We start from the raw sequence: 12,770 nt of genomic DNA, 5'->3' as shown, positions 1-12,770 counted from the left end.
CAAAGTTGGAAGTTTGAATTTTGATCGTTTAAGCCTTTTTTATGATAGTTTGGCGTTTTTGTCAATTTGTTCTGAAATGTTTTGTCGCTCGGCCGAGTGATTAATTGTCGGGGGTTGATCATGCGAAACGAGATGATCTAAACCCGAGAGCAGTAACCTCAGTGATGTTCAATTGAAGCGTTTAGCGTGCTCTAGGTGTACCGATAACCGAAATTTTTGAGGAGGTCAACTTCATGATGCGCAGAGCTGTTTTGAATTTTTGTATGTTTGAACTCGCCCCCTCCCCCCCCCCCCCCCTCCGTTTTTCTGCCTCGTCCCTCCTCTGTGTGCTGCTCGCATTGATGAGTTTAGCTGAACTATCCGATGACATTCAAGTACTATTGAGGATGAACTGTATGTCATAGTTTTAATTGTATACAGCGCTATGAAACGCAATCCAACGCAATCACAGTTAAAAGATTTAATTTACAGATGCGCATGCGCTTAGTTTTTGTATCTGTTAATGTAGCTAAGCTGTACTCCGAGCAAAACTAGAAATGAAAAGTACTGCCCCATAAAAGGCACCAGTAAAGGACAGTTGACGTAAATTTCAATTTCAACAGAAACTCCAGTGATTCTGAAATTGTCTATCGTGGAGCTGATGAAATGCTGATCAAAAATCTTTATCGTGTAAGATCTTATCTGGTCTTACTCGATAAGAATTGCGTCCTACGTAAGCTTTACTCGTGTAAGATCTGATAAGAAACTTATCAGATCTTAGATGATAATTCGATTTTGCTGACTTGTTATCTTATGAGATCTGATAAGTATCTTATCAGATTTTACGCGATAGAAGTTTACGTAGGGCTGGATTTTTATTGTGTAAAAATCTTATGAGACATGTTTTAATGATTTGAATATTGCCGCATAACGTAGATAAGTACGTATGAAAATTTAAAAAATAATCGGTCAACTAACCAATTATGGGATTAAAAAAATGTTTGTTGATTCTATTTTGGCGGCAGTTTTATTCTGAGGCTCAACTAGGTTCTATGGCTCATATTAGCATTTCAAGATGTTTTTGATCTTTGAAAAAATTTTTTCAGCCTATTTTGATAATCAAAGATTCAATAAATGTTCCTGATACTCAAAAAACATTTTTCACAATATATTATCAATCTCAAAAGACATTATAAGATGATTTTCTCTTTGTTACAATGACATCTAATTGTTGCATGCCGTAGTTTTTAAGCTACTGCTTGAAAACAACTTTGGATTGAGAACATGCCATACTTAAAGAAATTTTATCGTATAATATCAGATAAAAAATCATATCAGAAAGATGAGTCATAGCTTTCCGAATGTTTTTGTATTACAAGACTTTATAAGATTGTTATAGGATCTTAGACGATAAAGATTTTTTGTCTGGCAGAATTTTTATCTGTAAGATCTGACAAAAGAATTTTATCGTGTAAGATTTTTTAAGAGGAATTTGTACTGTTTAGGATCTGACAAACGTCTTATCAGATCTACTAAGAAGATCCATCCCTTACAACTTATTAGCATCTTGATTGTGTCAGAAATTTGTCAAATCATACACGATAAAAAATTCCGAAAACACCGGGGAAGCCTTGTTCATAGCACTTCCATAATAACGAATGCAAAACCGCGCGCTTTCAAATTATGATTACTTAACTTCTGCTTTCAACTCCAGTTATCTATAGTTTCAGTTTGTATTAGGTCGCATTTCAACCCACTAATCGCTTGATACGTTGAAAAGCAATAACCTGATATACACAAAATTTCACAGCTATTCGCCAAAAATGCCGCAACTTTTACATATTTAAGCGAAGTTTACCGTTAACACATTAATGCAGGTCATTGTGTGTTCGTAACTGAAACGACGATTTGTAAAAAAAAGTATGAAGATAAAAAATATTATTTTCTCAAGTGTTATACAATGCAGTTTATAATTTTAAACTGATCACCCATAGCTATTTTTTAAATGGGCTTTTGGGATGTTTTCAGATATCTTTTAATATATCTTGAATGTACCAATATAGATTTAAAATTTCTGAAATTTCCTTGATTCATGATTCACTACTGATGTATCAATAACTATTTTCTCTAACTCAAAATTGTTAACAAAAGTTTGAATAATTAGCTTACTATGACTTCATACAAATTAGTGCAATTAGTTATTTTTCTAAGATGTCAGGCAATAGGTCTTTCTTGATAATCTAGCACTTTTAAAAAATAAAGACACTTTGTTCGAAATAGTCGAAGTCTTTGTAACAGGACACTGATTTGATGTAGTGACTAAATTTGTAAACAAAAATTTTACGAAACTGTTGCAAGATATAACCTGAAATGACTGTAGGTTTTGCTTTGCAGTTTTAACCAGGGCGATAATGTAGAAATTGTACCCTACCTTTAAATAAAACTAAAACGTCAGCTTATACTTAACAAAATGCGACCGGAAACTAATTTTGGCTGTATACTTACCCTTTTATGGAATAAAGTTGAAGTTCAATTAGTTTAGATAGCGTAAATGTCTAATTTTAACGTTGAAATTAAAAAAAACTCGGAAGAAGTTTTTCTGATTTCAGTATACGTCCAATACAAACACATACACGAGCGTTAAATTGAACTCGCTGAACTGCACTCAAACACCTGGTGGAACGAGTGACTATAACTGCTCTGTTACAATATCTGATGTCATACTTACAACTCTTAATGAGTTCATTGGGATAGTTAACATATACAATGATGTGATATTTGGATTCACAATTCAAGAAGACACGATTCACTTTGAAGGTCAGTAGATTTTGCAAGAATTGTAAGAGTTTCCGTTTCATGTTTTTTCTTGCACGCAGCAGAAAAAATTTCCAATAAACTGATTTTTTTCTCTGTAAAGTGGGCACGTTGTTTAACCGATAATTCCGATTTTCATTTATTAGAGTTTCAACTATTATTTTTTCATTTCAAATATATTTACAACTAATATTTTAAGAACTACTTTTCACTTTTTTCAATATACATCTACTTTTCACTATGAAAATATTTTCACTACTATTATTTCAACTATTATTTTAACTATTATTAGTTTTATTTTTCTTTCAATAAAGCATCAAAAGCTTTGTTGGTTTTTCTCAAAAACTGGGAGAAACAAGTAATTTTTAGACTATACAGGGTAATTTGAAACCCTCTGCCGTTCATTTTTTGTTTTTCAATACAAAACATTTGTTGAACTCAGGCCTGTTTCATCGTTTGGTGGTTACATTCATTCGCGTCATCAATTGTTTTCCAAAAGTTTTCATTACCAATGAACGTTGACTGGTCATAATCAAATCATGGTCGGAGATTATTATCGCAAATATACTAGAACAAAAACGATGATTAAACAGTGATTTGCAAGCATAACCAAGATCATAAAGCGGGTTTCGAAATATAAAAAGATGGCAAGAACATTGTTTTTCTGTTTTAGGCCCAACGCCACCAGTGGTAACTGTCTTCAATGGAGTATTCGTTCGGACTGATGTCAAATCGCTGAATGAAACTTCTGTTCACTTCACGACTTCAGTAGATAATAACGACTGGCAAGCAGAACTTTATCACAGCGGCACAAGTTGCAAAGATGTTAACGTGAACAGTCTGCCCGACAACGAGTGTGAAAAAACTACCCCTAATACCTGGACACCAGAACCCGTTGACCTTATTTTGTCGTCACTGGTACCTGGAAAGGAGTACACTATTATTCTTGACCGGATCTCATTTAGGAATGGAACTGATCCCATTACCGAAGCTTCTACATTCCCAGCCTCCGCAACGTTTTGCACGAGTAAGCCTAGTCCACTTATTGGTAGTTTTATTGCCAGTAAGTATGCAATGATACTCAAAATTTCATTGCTTTAGTTTTTTGAGAGAGTTTAAGATGGTGCTTGAGTTTAAGTTTAGATGGCGCTTAAAGTATATCTAATCCAAATATATCGCAACTTCAAAACGAATAATAAAAAGTAACGGGGTTGAAAGATGTTTCGACCTGCCAATGAAAAACGAATTAACTTGGTCTTAGATTATTAAAAACTATATTTTAGCATTATAGAATTAAGTGTTTTTTGAAATTGAGTGGGTTTTTCCCATTCAAACCCAAACAAATGCAAATTTTCACGAAGATCTTTATTTTGACGGAAATAAAATTTTCAGCCAATATAACCTTATTTTTGAAAACGAAATCCCTCCTTTCCCGCCTTTACATTTAAAAATATCAAATTTTCTAGGATTTTAATGCACTTGATTACCTTTCAACAACCATTTTTGACAAAAAAAACTATTAACTTTAATAACTCTTTAAAACAACTTGAACAGAAACAAATACAAGAAAAAAAAACATACTATTCCTATCGTAGATGGCGTTAATTAGCTTGAGATATTGAAATAATTAGGGAAACATAATCAAGTATAAAACTGCTTTCGCAAAGTTTCGACGCGGAAAAAATTTTTAAATTGCAAAGAAAAATGAAAACAATTTTTTTTTGTCATCTAACGAGTTAAAAAAGAAAATAAAAGTGGAAAACATTTATCACAAAATTGAGTAAAGTAATAGTGATCTGTGATACAAATCGCGAGCGAAAATAGCTGAAAAAAAGATAATGAAGAATGTTTTACATTATTTGTAAACATTTTGTCTGCAAAATTTAAATATAAAGTAAGTTCTAACGTCAATAATTCAAAACAATTGTAGCCGTATTCTGAACTGATAAAATAAAATGAAAAAATCTGTTTCCGTAAGTTTAACTGCTATGTATGTTTAAATTTTTATAAAACAATCTTGGAAGGAAACAATGAATCATACAAAAACGTATAATAGACTTCTATTGTAAGGTTTTGTAGGATATGTAAAAACTTCTGATTTTATATGGAGCCACTGTATTTTAAAAGCTTTAATTCTAAAAATGAGCATTAGCAACCAATTGAATGTGTGTTTGATCAAGAATACCTCGCTTAAAATTTGCAACTTTTTACAAAATCGACCTTGTTGAACAGAAGTTTGCAAGTAATTGAAAACTTAATATTATGTCACTAAAAGTTTGCAAATAATTGCAAATTTGGCTTCATTTATAAGTCTCTTTATCGATAGCAGCTAAGCCACATTAAATAGGTGTACCAAGTTTGCTTTCATAGACTTGGTATAGACGCTGTTGCTTATTTAAATAAATACTCAGAGAAAAACTAGAGAAAAACAAAATGTGTTGGTAATTGATCTAGTTTAGGTAGCCCTCATGTGTTTAGTTTGAAATATTTTATTTATTTCAAATTCATTCACGAATTATTGAGTAGAAAACCAAAGTTCTATAAGAAAAAAAGCGGCTGATCTTCGAATATAAAATAGCTGACGAAAAAAATTTTTGTTATACATTTATGTCACTATATATTGTTTCCTTGTCCACAAGTTAAATCGTGCGCCCAATAGTTTTAACTCCATTTTTATATTCTGAAAAGCAGACATTCTTGACTTCAGATGAGAGAATAACAAAACTCAAAATGACTCGGCGTCAGAACTCTTCTGTGTATAAATGTTACTATAAGTGGGTTGTGTTCAACCACATCCTTGAAATGGTTATTGTAAAAGCTTCAACTTGCGCTTTTTGAAGGATGTTTTCTGCTTGCAATAGAAGAAGTTTGATCGAGTTTTGATTGCCTAATTTTTATCGAGTTTCGTCGATTGATAACGCTTCCTCAGAATATGAAACTGATTTCAATGGAACAATGAAAACTGTATTGTTTTGGATCTTTTTTATCTATTCTTTTCTTGCCCCCCCCCCCCCATAGGTTGTATAACCAGTAACCAGTCTGTCTGGACCCCCAAAAATGTACTTTTTCATTCCTAGAGATCCTTTATTTCGGTCATAATAAATTGCCGGCACCGATTGACGATTGGATAGATTTTTGGGACCTATTCTGTTTTGCCCCCAGCTTAGTAGGCTTATATCTTTTACGCCCCCAGGCACACGTGCTATTTTTTACGTAGTAACGTGCTATATAACAGCTATAATTTGTAACTGGGGGCGTAAAACACGTGGGGGGGGCAAGCAGAATAGATCCACTTTTTGTTTCCAGTTGTCAAAAAATAGTGCAATAAAGCTTTTCCTATAAAATATAGGCGCAAAAATAGTAAAAGCAAGGATTGCTCTGTGTCTGTTGACAATATAAGCAATTTTTAATTACCATATATGTCTCAATTTCAAAGCTTCGCTGCATTATGAAATTCATAATGCCGTTTTTGCATAATCGTGTGTATGCGTGTATGAAAATGCAAGCAATATGCTATGACATGTATAAGTGGGGCGGAGGGTGCAAATGTACGTGGGGGGGGGGGGGGCAAAACCAGAAAAGTTCCCTTTTTGAAATTGCCAAATTTATGTTCAATTATTGCCTTGGGCAAATTCAGCATTGCCAAAGTTTAGTAAAAACATAAACAATCAAAACCATTGTTAAAAATTCAGGATTAAACGCTTTGATACTGAAGGAAAATGCATTTAAAACTTTGTTTTCGCCGTTATTAACAGCAAACTGCCCATATGATGTAAAAATTCAATTCGAATTTGTAACATAATGGCGCAGAAATGAATCAAATAATAATCAAGCGAAAAAAATATGACTTCAGATGATTTGTCTACAATAATGTGATGATGTGTGAGTTTATTTTATAAGTGCCGCACTTGCAACCACTGGGTATCTATACACAATTGTACCAAAAAGCCACGTACACCTGAAGATTTTTTTAAAAACAATACAAACATCAAATAAATTAACATTTTCAGTTCCAGTTTGTTCTCTAACAACGCGTCATGGCACCTTTAGATTTTTTGACGTCTAGTATACGGTTTGTATAGTTTTCATACAGGATTCTCACGACGTCTGCGTCAATTTCATTCTGAATTTCATACGCTTTTTTCTAAATTTTTACAAAAAACTGTCTGATTTCGTAATCGTTGCTTCACAATCGCCCGTAAATATTCAATAAGATTCAGATCTGGACTATATGCTGGCCATTCCAGTACCTTTCACTATCCTCGATTTATGCACAGGAGCATTATCTCGTTGAATAAAAATGCCGAGGAAATGAATTTATTCTTTTTAAATTTTCTGAATTTCTAATTAACCGACAGCGTTTAGATTGTTTGGACACTTAACAAGCAATTTCCGTCCATCTGATTGTATTGCACCCCAAAACATAAGTGATCGTTTGTCCGAACACAAATTTTTTGTGTTTTTTTTCAAGAAATCTCGTTCCATTTCTCCAAAAAACTCTAACAATTCCGTCGTTGGAGTTGCGTACCCTTGTTTCATAAAAAAACAGCATTCTGCCAGAAAGTGAAAGACTTCTTGAGCATATTGATACCATTTTGAACGAAAACACCTGCTTTTCTTCTTCAAACTAACTCTTTTGCAGCATTTCTTGAGAAAAGACCATATTTTTTGAGAATTCGTCTAACTCTACCTCTGGAAATTGTATCGTAGCAAGAAAAAGCGTTATGAGTCACTCTAAGTCGCTCCAGTGAGGTTTTGGGATTTTTCAAAACATCAGTAACAAACGTTTTTTCCTGATTTTTTTTGACAATTTTGGGGGTCGTGCGCTCGATTGTTATGCGTAATGTGTATGCATAGGTTTGTATGCATACGTTTGTATGCATACTGTGCGCTGGATCTTGATTTCCAGTTGAGTTGCCTTTGTAATTTTGTCTACGAAAATCCGACATCTCGTAGCGTAACAACTTGGCAAACAGGGAAAGAACAAAGCGGTTTAACTTTGTTTACTGTTTAAGCGGAGAAGCTGAGAATTAAATTCTTCTTAAAACTTCTAAACTTCACAGCTTAGCGCAAATCATGCTTATGAAGCACGAATCATGCTTTAAACGCAGAAATCATATTGTACGTAGCTTTTTAGTACCAAAGTGTACAGGAAATGGTTGTGTAGAAATATTTTTTAAGCTTGAAAGTCTTAAAAATTATATGCTCACTAAGCTCGGGGGGCAGAACAAGTCCTTCCCATTTAAGGAAATGCATCGTTCAATAAGATTGAAAAATTCCTACTGCTATTTTACTTCGTAGAGGGTGCTGGCGAACCACTACGAGGTACAACCAACTTTCTCAGAGCATTTTATTTTTTTATTAACTCGCAAAACTTTTTCCGTCGCAACAGCTCAAAGTCTCTATGTCAAATACGCATATGAAAAACACCAGACGGACTCCGACGAGTATCTTGTAAGATCTTGCAAGATTCTTGCATTTACCGCTTATTTTGTCACAATTTGCAACATTCTTGCAAATATATTCTATCTGATAATAAACAAAATCTGGACGCTTATCTTGCAGTATGATGAGCTTGCAAGATAACCGTCTGACCAAAAATTGTTTAAATTTTCATCTAATTGAAATCTTTTCAAAACCAAATTTTTATGATTACTGAAGTCGACTTTTTGTAACCTTATGATGTTTCTAGCCTGACCAATGTCAACCTATCAGAGCCTGACCAATGTTGGCTGCAATGATGGCACCACGTGAAAGTTTCAGACGCAAAAAAAATGGCTATAGTCACCAAAAAAAGAACAATGCTGCTCATAAAAAGATCAGTCTGAAATGTGGGGAATGATACGAAAAAGGGCAGCTGAGAACAGGCTACCGTAGACCTAATGCTGTTCCGCTGCGATTACGCAGGAACCACAATTATTATTTCTCAATAAATCATTTTTATTCTGTTGTTTTTTAGTTCCAAAAAGCCCAGAGAAGATAGATTTAGCTGACGGTTTCGATCCCTACTCAGTGAATTATACCATTTTCAACAGTACTGAACCCAATGAATTGGAGGGCTATGTTGTACGGCTTTCAGAATGGGACGGAAAAGAATTCACGCTTATTGGTGAGCAGAATAACACTATCGGTGGAAGCGGTTACTCCGAAAGTGGCTTCTTCACTTCTTTACTGAAAGGCGTTGTTTACAAGATCTCTGTTTTTACTGATGATGTGTGTTCTTCATCGCAACTTTCAACTGACAGTACTGATGGATATTTCCAGTCCGGTAGGTTTTATTTTCAGAGCAACTTGGCTACCACCTATTTGATTTTAGATTTAGATTTTTAAAATTTAACTCTATAAGTTTTGATTTATCTACATTGTTTTTTATCGAATGACTTTGCAAATATGATTTATACTGCCCTAGAAAATTTCACTATTAAGTACAACTTCATCTGTAATTTTTGGATGAAAAATTAGTCAAAGAAACTTAAAAAAGAACTGAACTAGTCAAAATTTCCCGCATTTTCCGAAGCCGTCTTCACAAGTCAAAGATCAAAAATTGTGCTTGTTCTTACTGGAAAAAAATTTATCTTATGTAAATTTTTATCGCGAAAGATCTGATAAGACTCATCAGTTCATATGAGATAGTAATTCAAATTTTTTTATTATTGTATTTCTTAGTCTACCTACTACAACTTGCCACTCAATATTTTTTAAAACGTATATGCTTAACGCTTGTGAGATTCATTGGATCTTTTCCGTTTGTGCCCCCCCCAGTACGTTATGCGCCCCCCAGTTACAGAGCACGTGCCATTACATAGTAAATTACTATGTAAAAATATTGCACGTGCGTCTGGGGGGTGCAAATAATATGCGCCCACTAAGCTGGGGGGGCACAAACGGAAAAGATCCGATTCATTTTAGGAAATCTGAAAAAAATTGAAGATAAATATTGTGAACTATTATTTGAAAAAACTATTTTGCTGCCGAAAAACAGCTGTCGAAAAACAGCTCTTCGATCATTTTCTGTGCGGAACAACAAGGCACTTCAAATGATAATTGTGTTAGCTAATTTTTCAACCTGTGAAAAATCAGCGTTTCTAACGTTGATCTTAAACATAGATATTTTTGAGTCAGAAACTTTTAACTTGATAAAATTAGAAATTCCATATTGGAACTTTAGACAAGTGAGATGTGATAAAGTTGAAAAATACGGCAAAGTTCAGGCTCGGGTCGTGGGGTAACTTCATTTCACCGTTTTCAAACTCACAAGAGTCGATTGTACTCAAAATGCGTTTCATTTTTTGTTTTAAGGTCTGACGTCACCTACCAGTAACTTGACACGAGTTTACAAAGACTCCTCTCAAATGTGTTTCATCTGGACTCACCGAGTCCGGGGAGAGGAGTGGAACAGTTTCAAAGTGGAACTGCAACAATCTGGAGTCACTAAAGGATCTAAGAAGATAAAAACAAATTCTGTAAGTTATATTCCTAGACTAATATATCTAATATATACCTAGAAAAGTTATTTAAATTATTAATATTGAAACCTTATTCAGAAATGTAATGAAATATAGATATTGCTTAGAGGCAGACTTTTTCCCAATAACATAGCTAGAAAACAACTCCACGCAGAATACTGTGCTGAAGTTTCACCCTCGTCTACCTCTGGTTAAATGGAAAGTCTATCCCAATCTTCATTATTGGGGAAATGATTGTGAAAGCGAAAATATGAGAAAATTAATTATTACACTCTAATCTCCACTTATTATGTTCTTTGCAATGGGTGTAATTAGTAGCGGATTAATAGAAAAATATTTTCTTGCTTACAACGTTACCTTAAATTCTCTCATTTTCCACTTTATCCATTTGTTCCCCAATATTTTGGGGGAATTCTTAGTCTGGCTCTGCGCGTGAAACTCTCGACTTCAAATAGTCTAGCAGCTCAAAAATGTATATTGCTTGTTAAACGAAATTCAAAACAAATCGTCAAAATTTCTGGTCAATTTTTTAAGCGTCCAAAGAATTAAATTCATTATACGAGCTAGAGCCAAATCAGATTCTGACTGTGTTAATAAAAATTCATCCAATAAGAGGATAGTGTTGGGTCTAAGCCTGGCCAACAATGAAAGGAAAAGCAATTACCCGGGTCAACGATCATACAACTTTTTTTGATTTCGTACTAGGTCATATATGATTTTTAGTAATCATACTAGGTCATATATGATTTGTATGAATTCTTGATAGTCATACAAAGTCCATATATGATTTCCTAGAAACCATACAGGGATCATACAAAAATTTCAAAGACTAAAAACTGTATAATTTTTATTTTCTTTTGAAGTTGAAAAATTTCTTGGAAATCATACAAGGTCATATATGACACATAAAACATTGACTGGTGCCACAATTTCTCATATAATGTAGTCAGAGGACTTATTATATTATTATATCGCATTTGAAATCCACATTCTTTGTGTGCTCTAAATGAATAACTTTTTCAAACATAATCAGAAAATGAATTTGAGGTTATGTGCAAATTTTTTTCGTGATTATTTTTTATAAATGAACTTTAATAAGTATAAACTGGCTTCAGAGTATGTCCAAAATTTTGTTATCTATCTGGAGTTACTCTTTTATTTAGTGCCTAACTTTGCAAATGTTACTGTGCGTTAGGGTCTTATGGCGGATCACAATGTGATGCCGGGGTATCGTATAGGTGATGCCCTACGGAATAAAAACAAAAAACATAAATGGTAAAACATTTTCGAAAAAATAGATGTATGATTCTTGGTATTCGTACTAGGATCATATATGATTTCTTGGTAATCATACAGGGATCATATATGATTTCTTTGGTTTCATACAAGGATCGTACTAAGAAATCAAGTATGGACAGTATGAAATCATATATGATCCTTGTATGAAATCAAAGAAACTTCATCCCGGGTAGTTATTTGATTACCTTGCCTCACACAATGAGTGGGGCGACTGAAATTAATTACCCAGCTACAATATCAGGCTAGGCTGTTCATGACGATTAAACAGCAGCATATAACGAGGTGGCATTTAAAGAAGTGAAAATTTCACCTGTTTCTAAATTGAATTGATTATAACTTTGAGATTAACTAAAATTCCATAAAGAGATGTCTAACTAAGGAGTTAATTTATTTCTAAAATCTTGAAAATTGTTAGAACCTAAGACGCACAGAATTCATGAGTATTTTTATCGTATCCTTTTTGGTAAACTTCTAAATATTTTAATCCAATGACTTCCGCTAGCAGCAGTGCAAGAAACTCAAAGTCACAATCAGAAAAACAACAACGAGCTTAATAATAAAATCAATCTTTGAGTATAAACGACAAATGCTGTTTCCCATAATGGATAGTTTTTTCTGGATTAGAAAAAGTATAAAAAAGCTTAAGGTTTTAGGAGATTAATTTTTTAAGAAAAGAGTAGGACAGGTAAGCTTTCACGTTTCCTTTTTCCTGTTTTTAATTTTCCATTTTTCTCATCTATTTTACTTAGAGAGTTCCCGTCAGCAATTTCGGCATAATTCGTTCAGGTAATTTTTACCTGCGAACCAATTCATTTGCTCACTGTTGAGGTAATTTTTTCACCGATAGATTTTTTAGAGTTTAAAACAGCAATTTTGGATTACCACACACATACAAACAATCAATATGTGATTTCTACAGTAACAAAAAGCGCTGAAAAATAACAGTATGTGCATAGTTTGTTATCGAAACTGAGGCCACATTCTTTAACAATTTGAGGTGAGGAAAGAATTACTTATATATACGCTGAGAAAAATAAATAGCTTTGAATATCAAATGGCTTTAAAAAATATTCAGCCTCAAACATATATGAAAAGAAATAAATTTTGAAACAAATTGCAATTGGAACAAAAAAATGACAATTAGAGCTTGAACTATTTACTCACAGTCAATATTAGGTTTGTGAGTTGACCAAAAACAAATCTTGAAAACAT

General features: G+C 33.5%; 1 protein-coding gene across 1 annotated transcript in view; it reads left to right on the top strand.

The window, feature by feature from the left end:
• The window catches only part of LOC142349194 (uncharacterized), a 196,559-nt gene that overhangs the window by 136,099 nt on the left and 47,690 nt on the right, over positions 1-12,770 (top strand). The window contains exons 22-25 of the mRNA XM_075400605.1: positions 2,589-2,796; positions 3,467-3,820; positions 8,753-9,061; positions 10,093-10,256. Coding sequence (XP_075256720.1) covers positions 2,589-2,796; positions 3,467-3,820; positions 8,753-9,061; positions 10,093-10,256 — 1,035 coding nt within the window. The remainder of the gene's footprint in view (positions 1-2,588; positions 2,797-3,466; positions 3,821-8,752; positions 9,062-10,092; positions 10,257-12,770) is intronic.

The sequence above is a fragment of the Convolutriloba macropyga genome, chromosome 11 (genome assembly GCF_964194025.1).
Source record: "Convolutriloba macropyga chromosome 11, txConMacr16.3, whole genome shotgun sequence".
Lineage (NCBI taxonomy): Eukaryota > Metazoa > Xenacoelomorpha > Acoela > Convolutidae > Convolutriloba > Convolutriloba macropyga.
The sequence above is the reverse complement of the archived record's forward strand: the minus strand, read 5'-3'. Positions and strand labels throughout refer to the sequence as shown.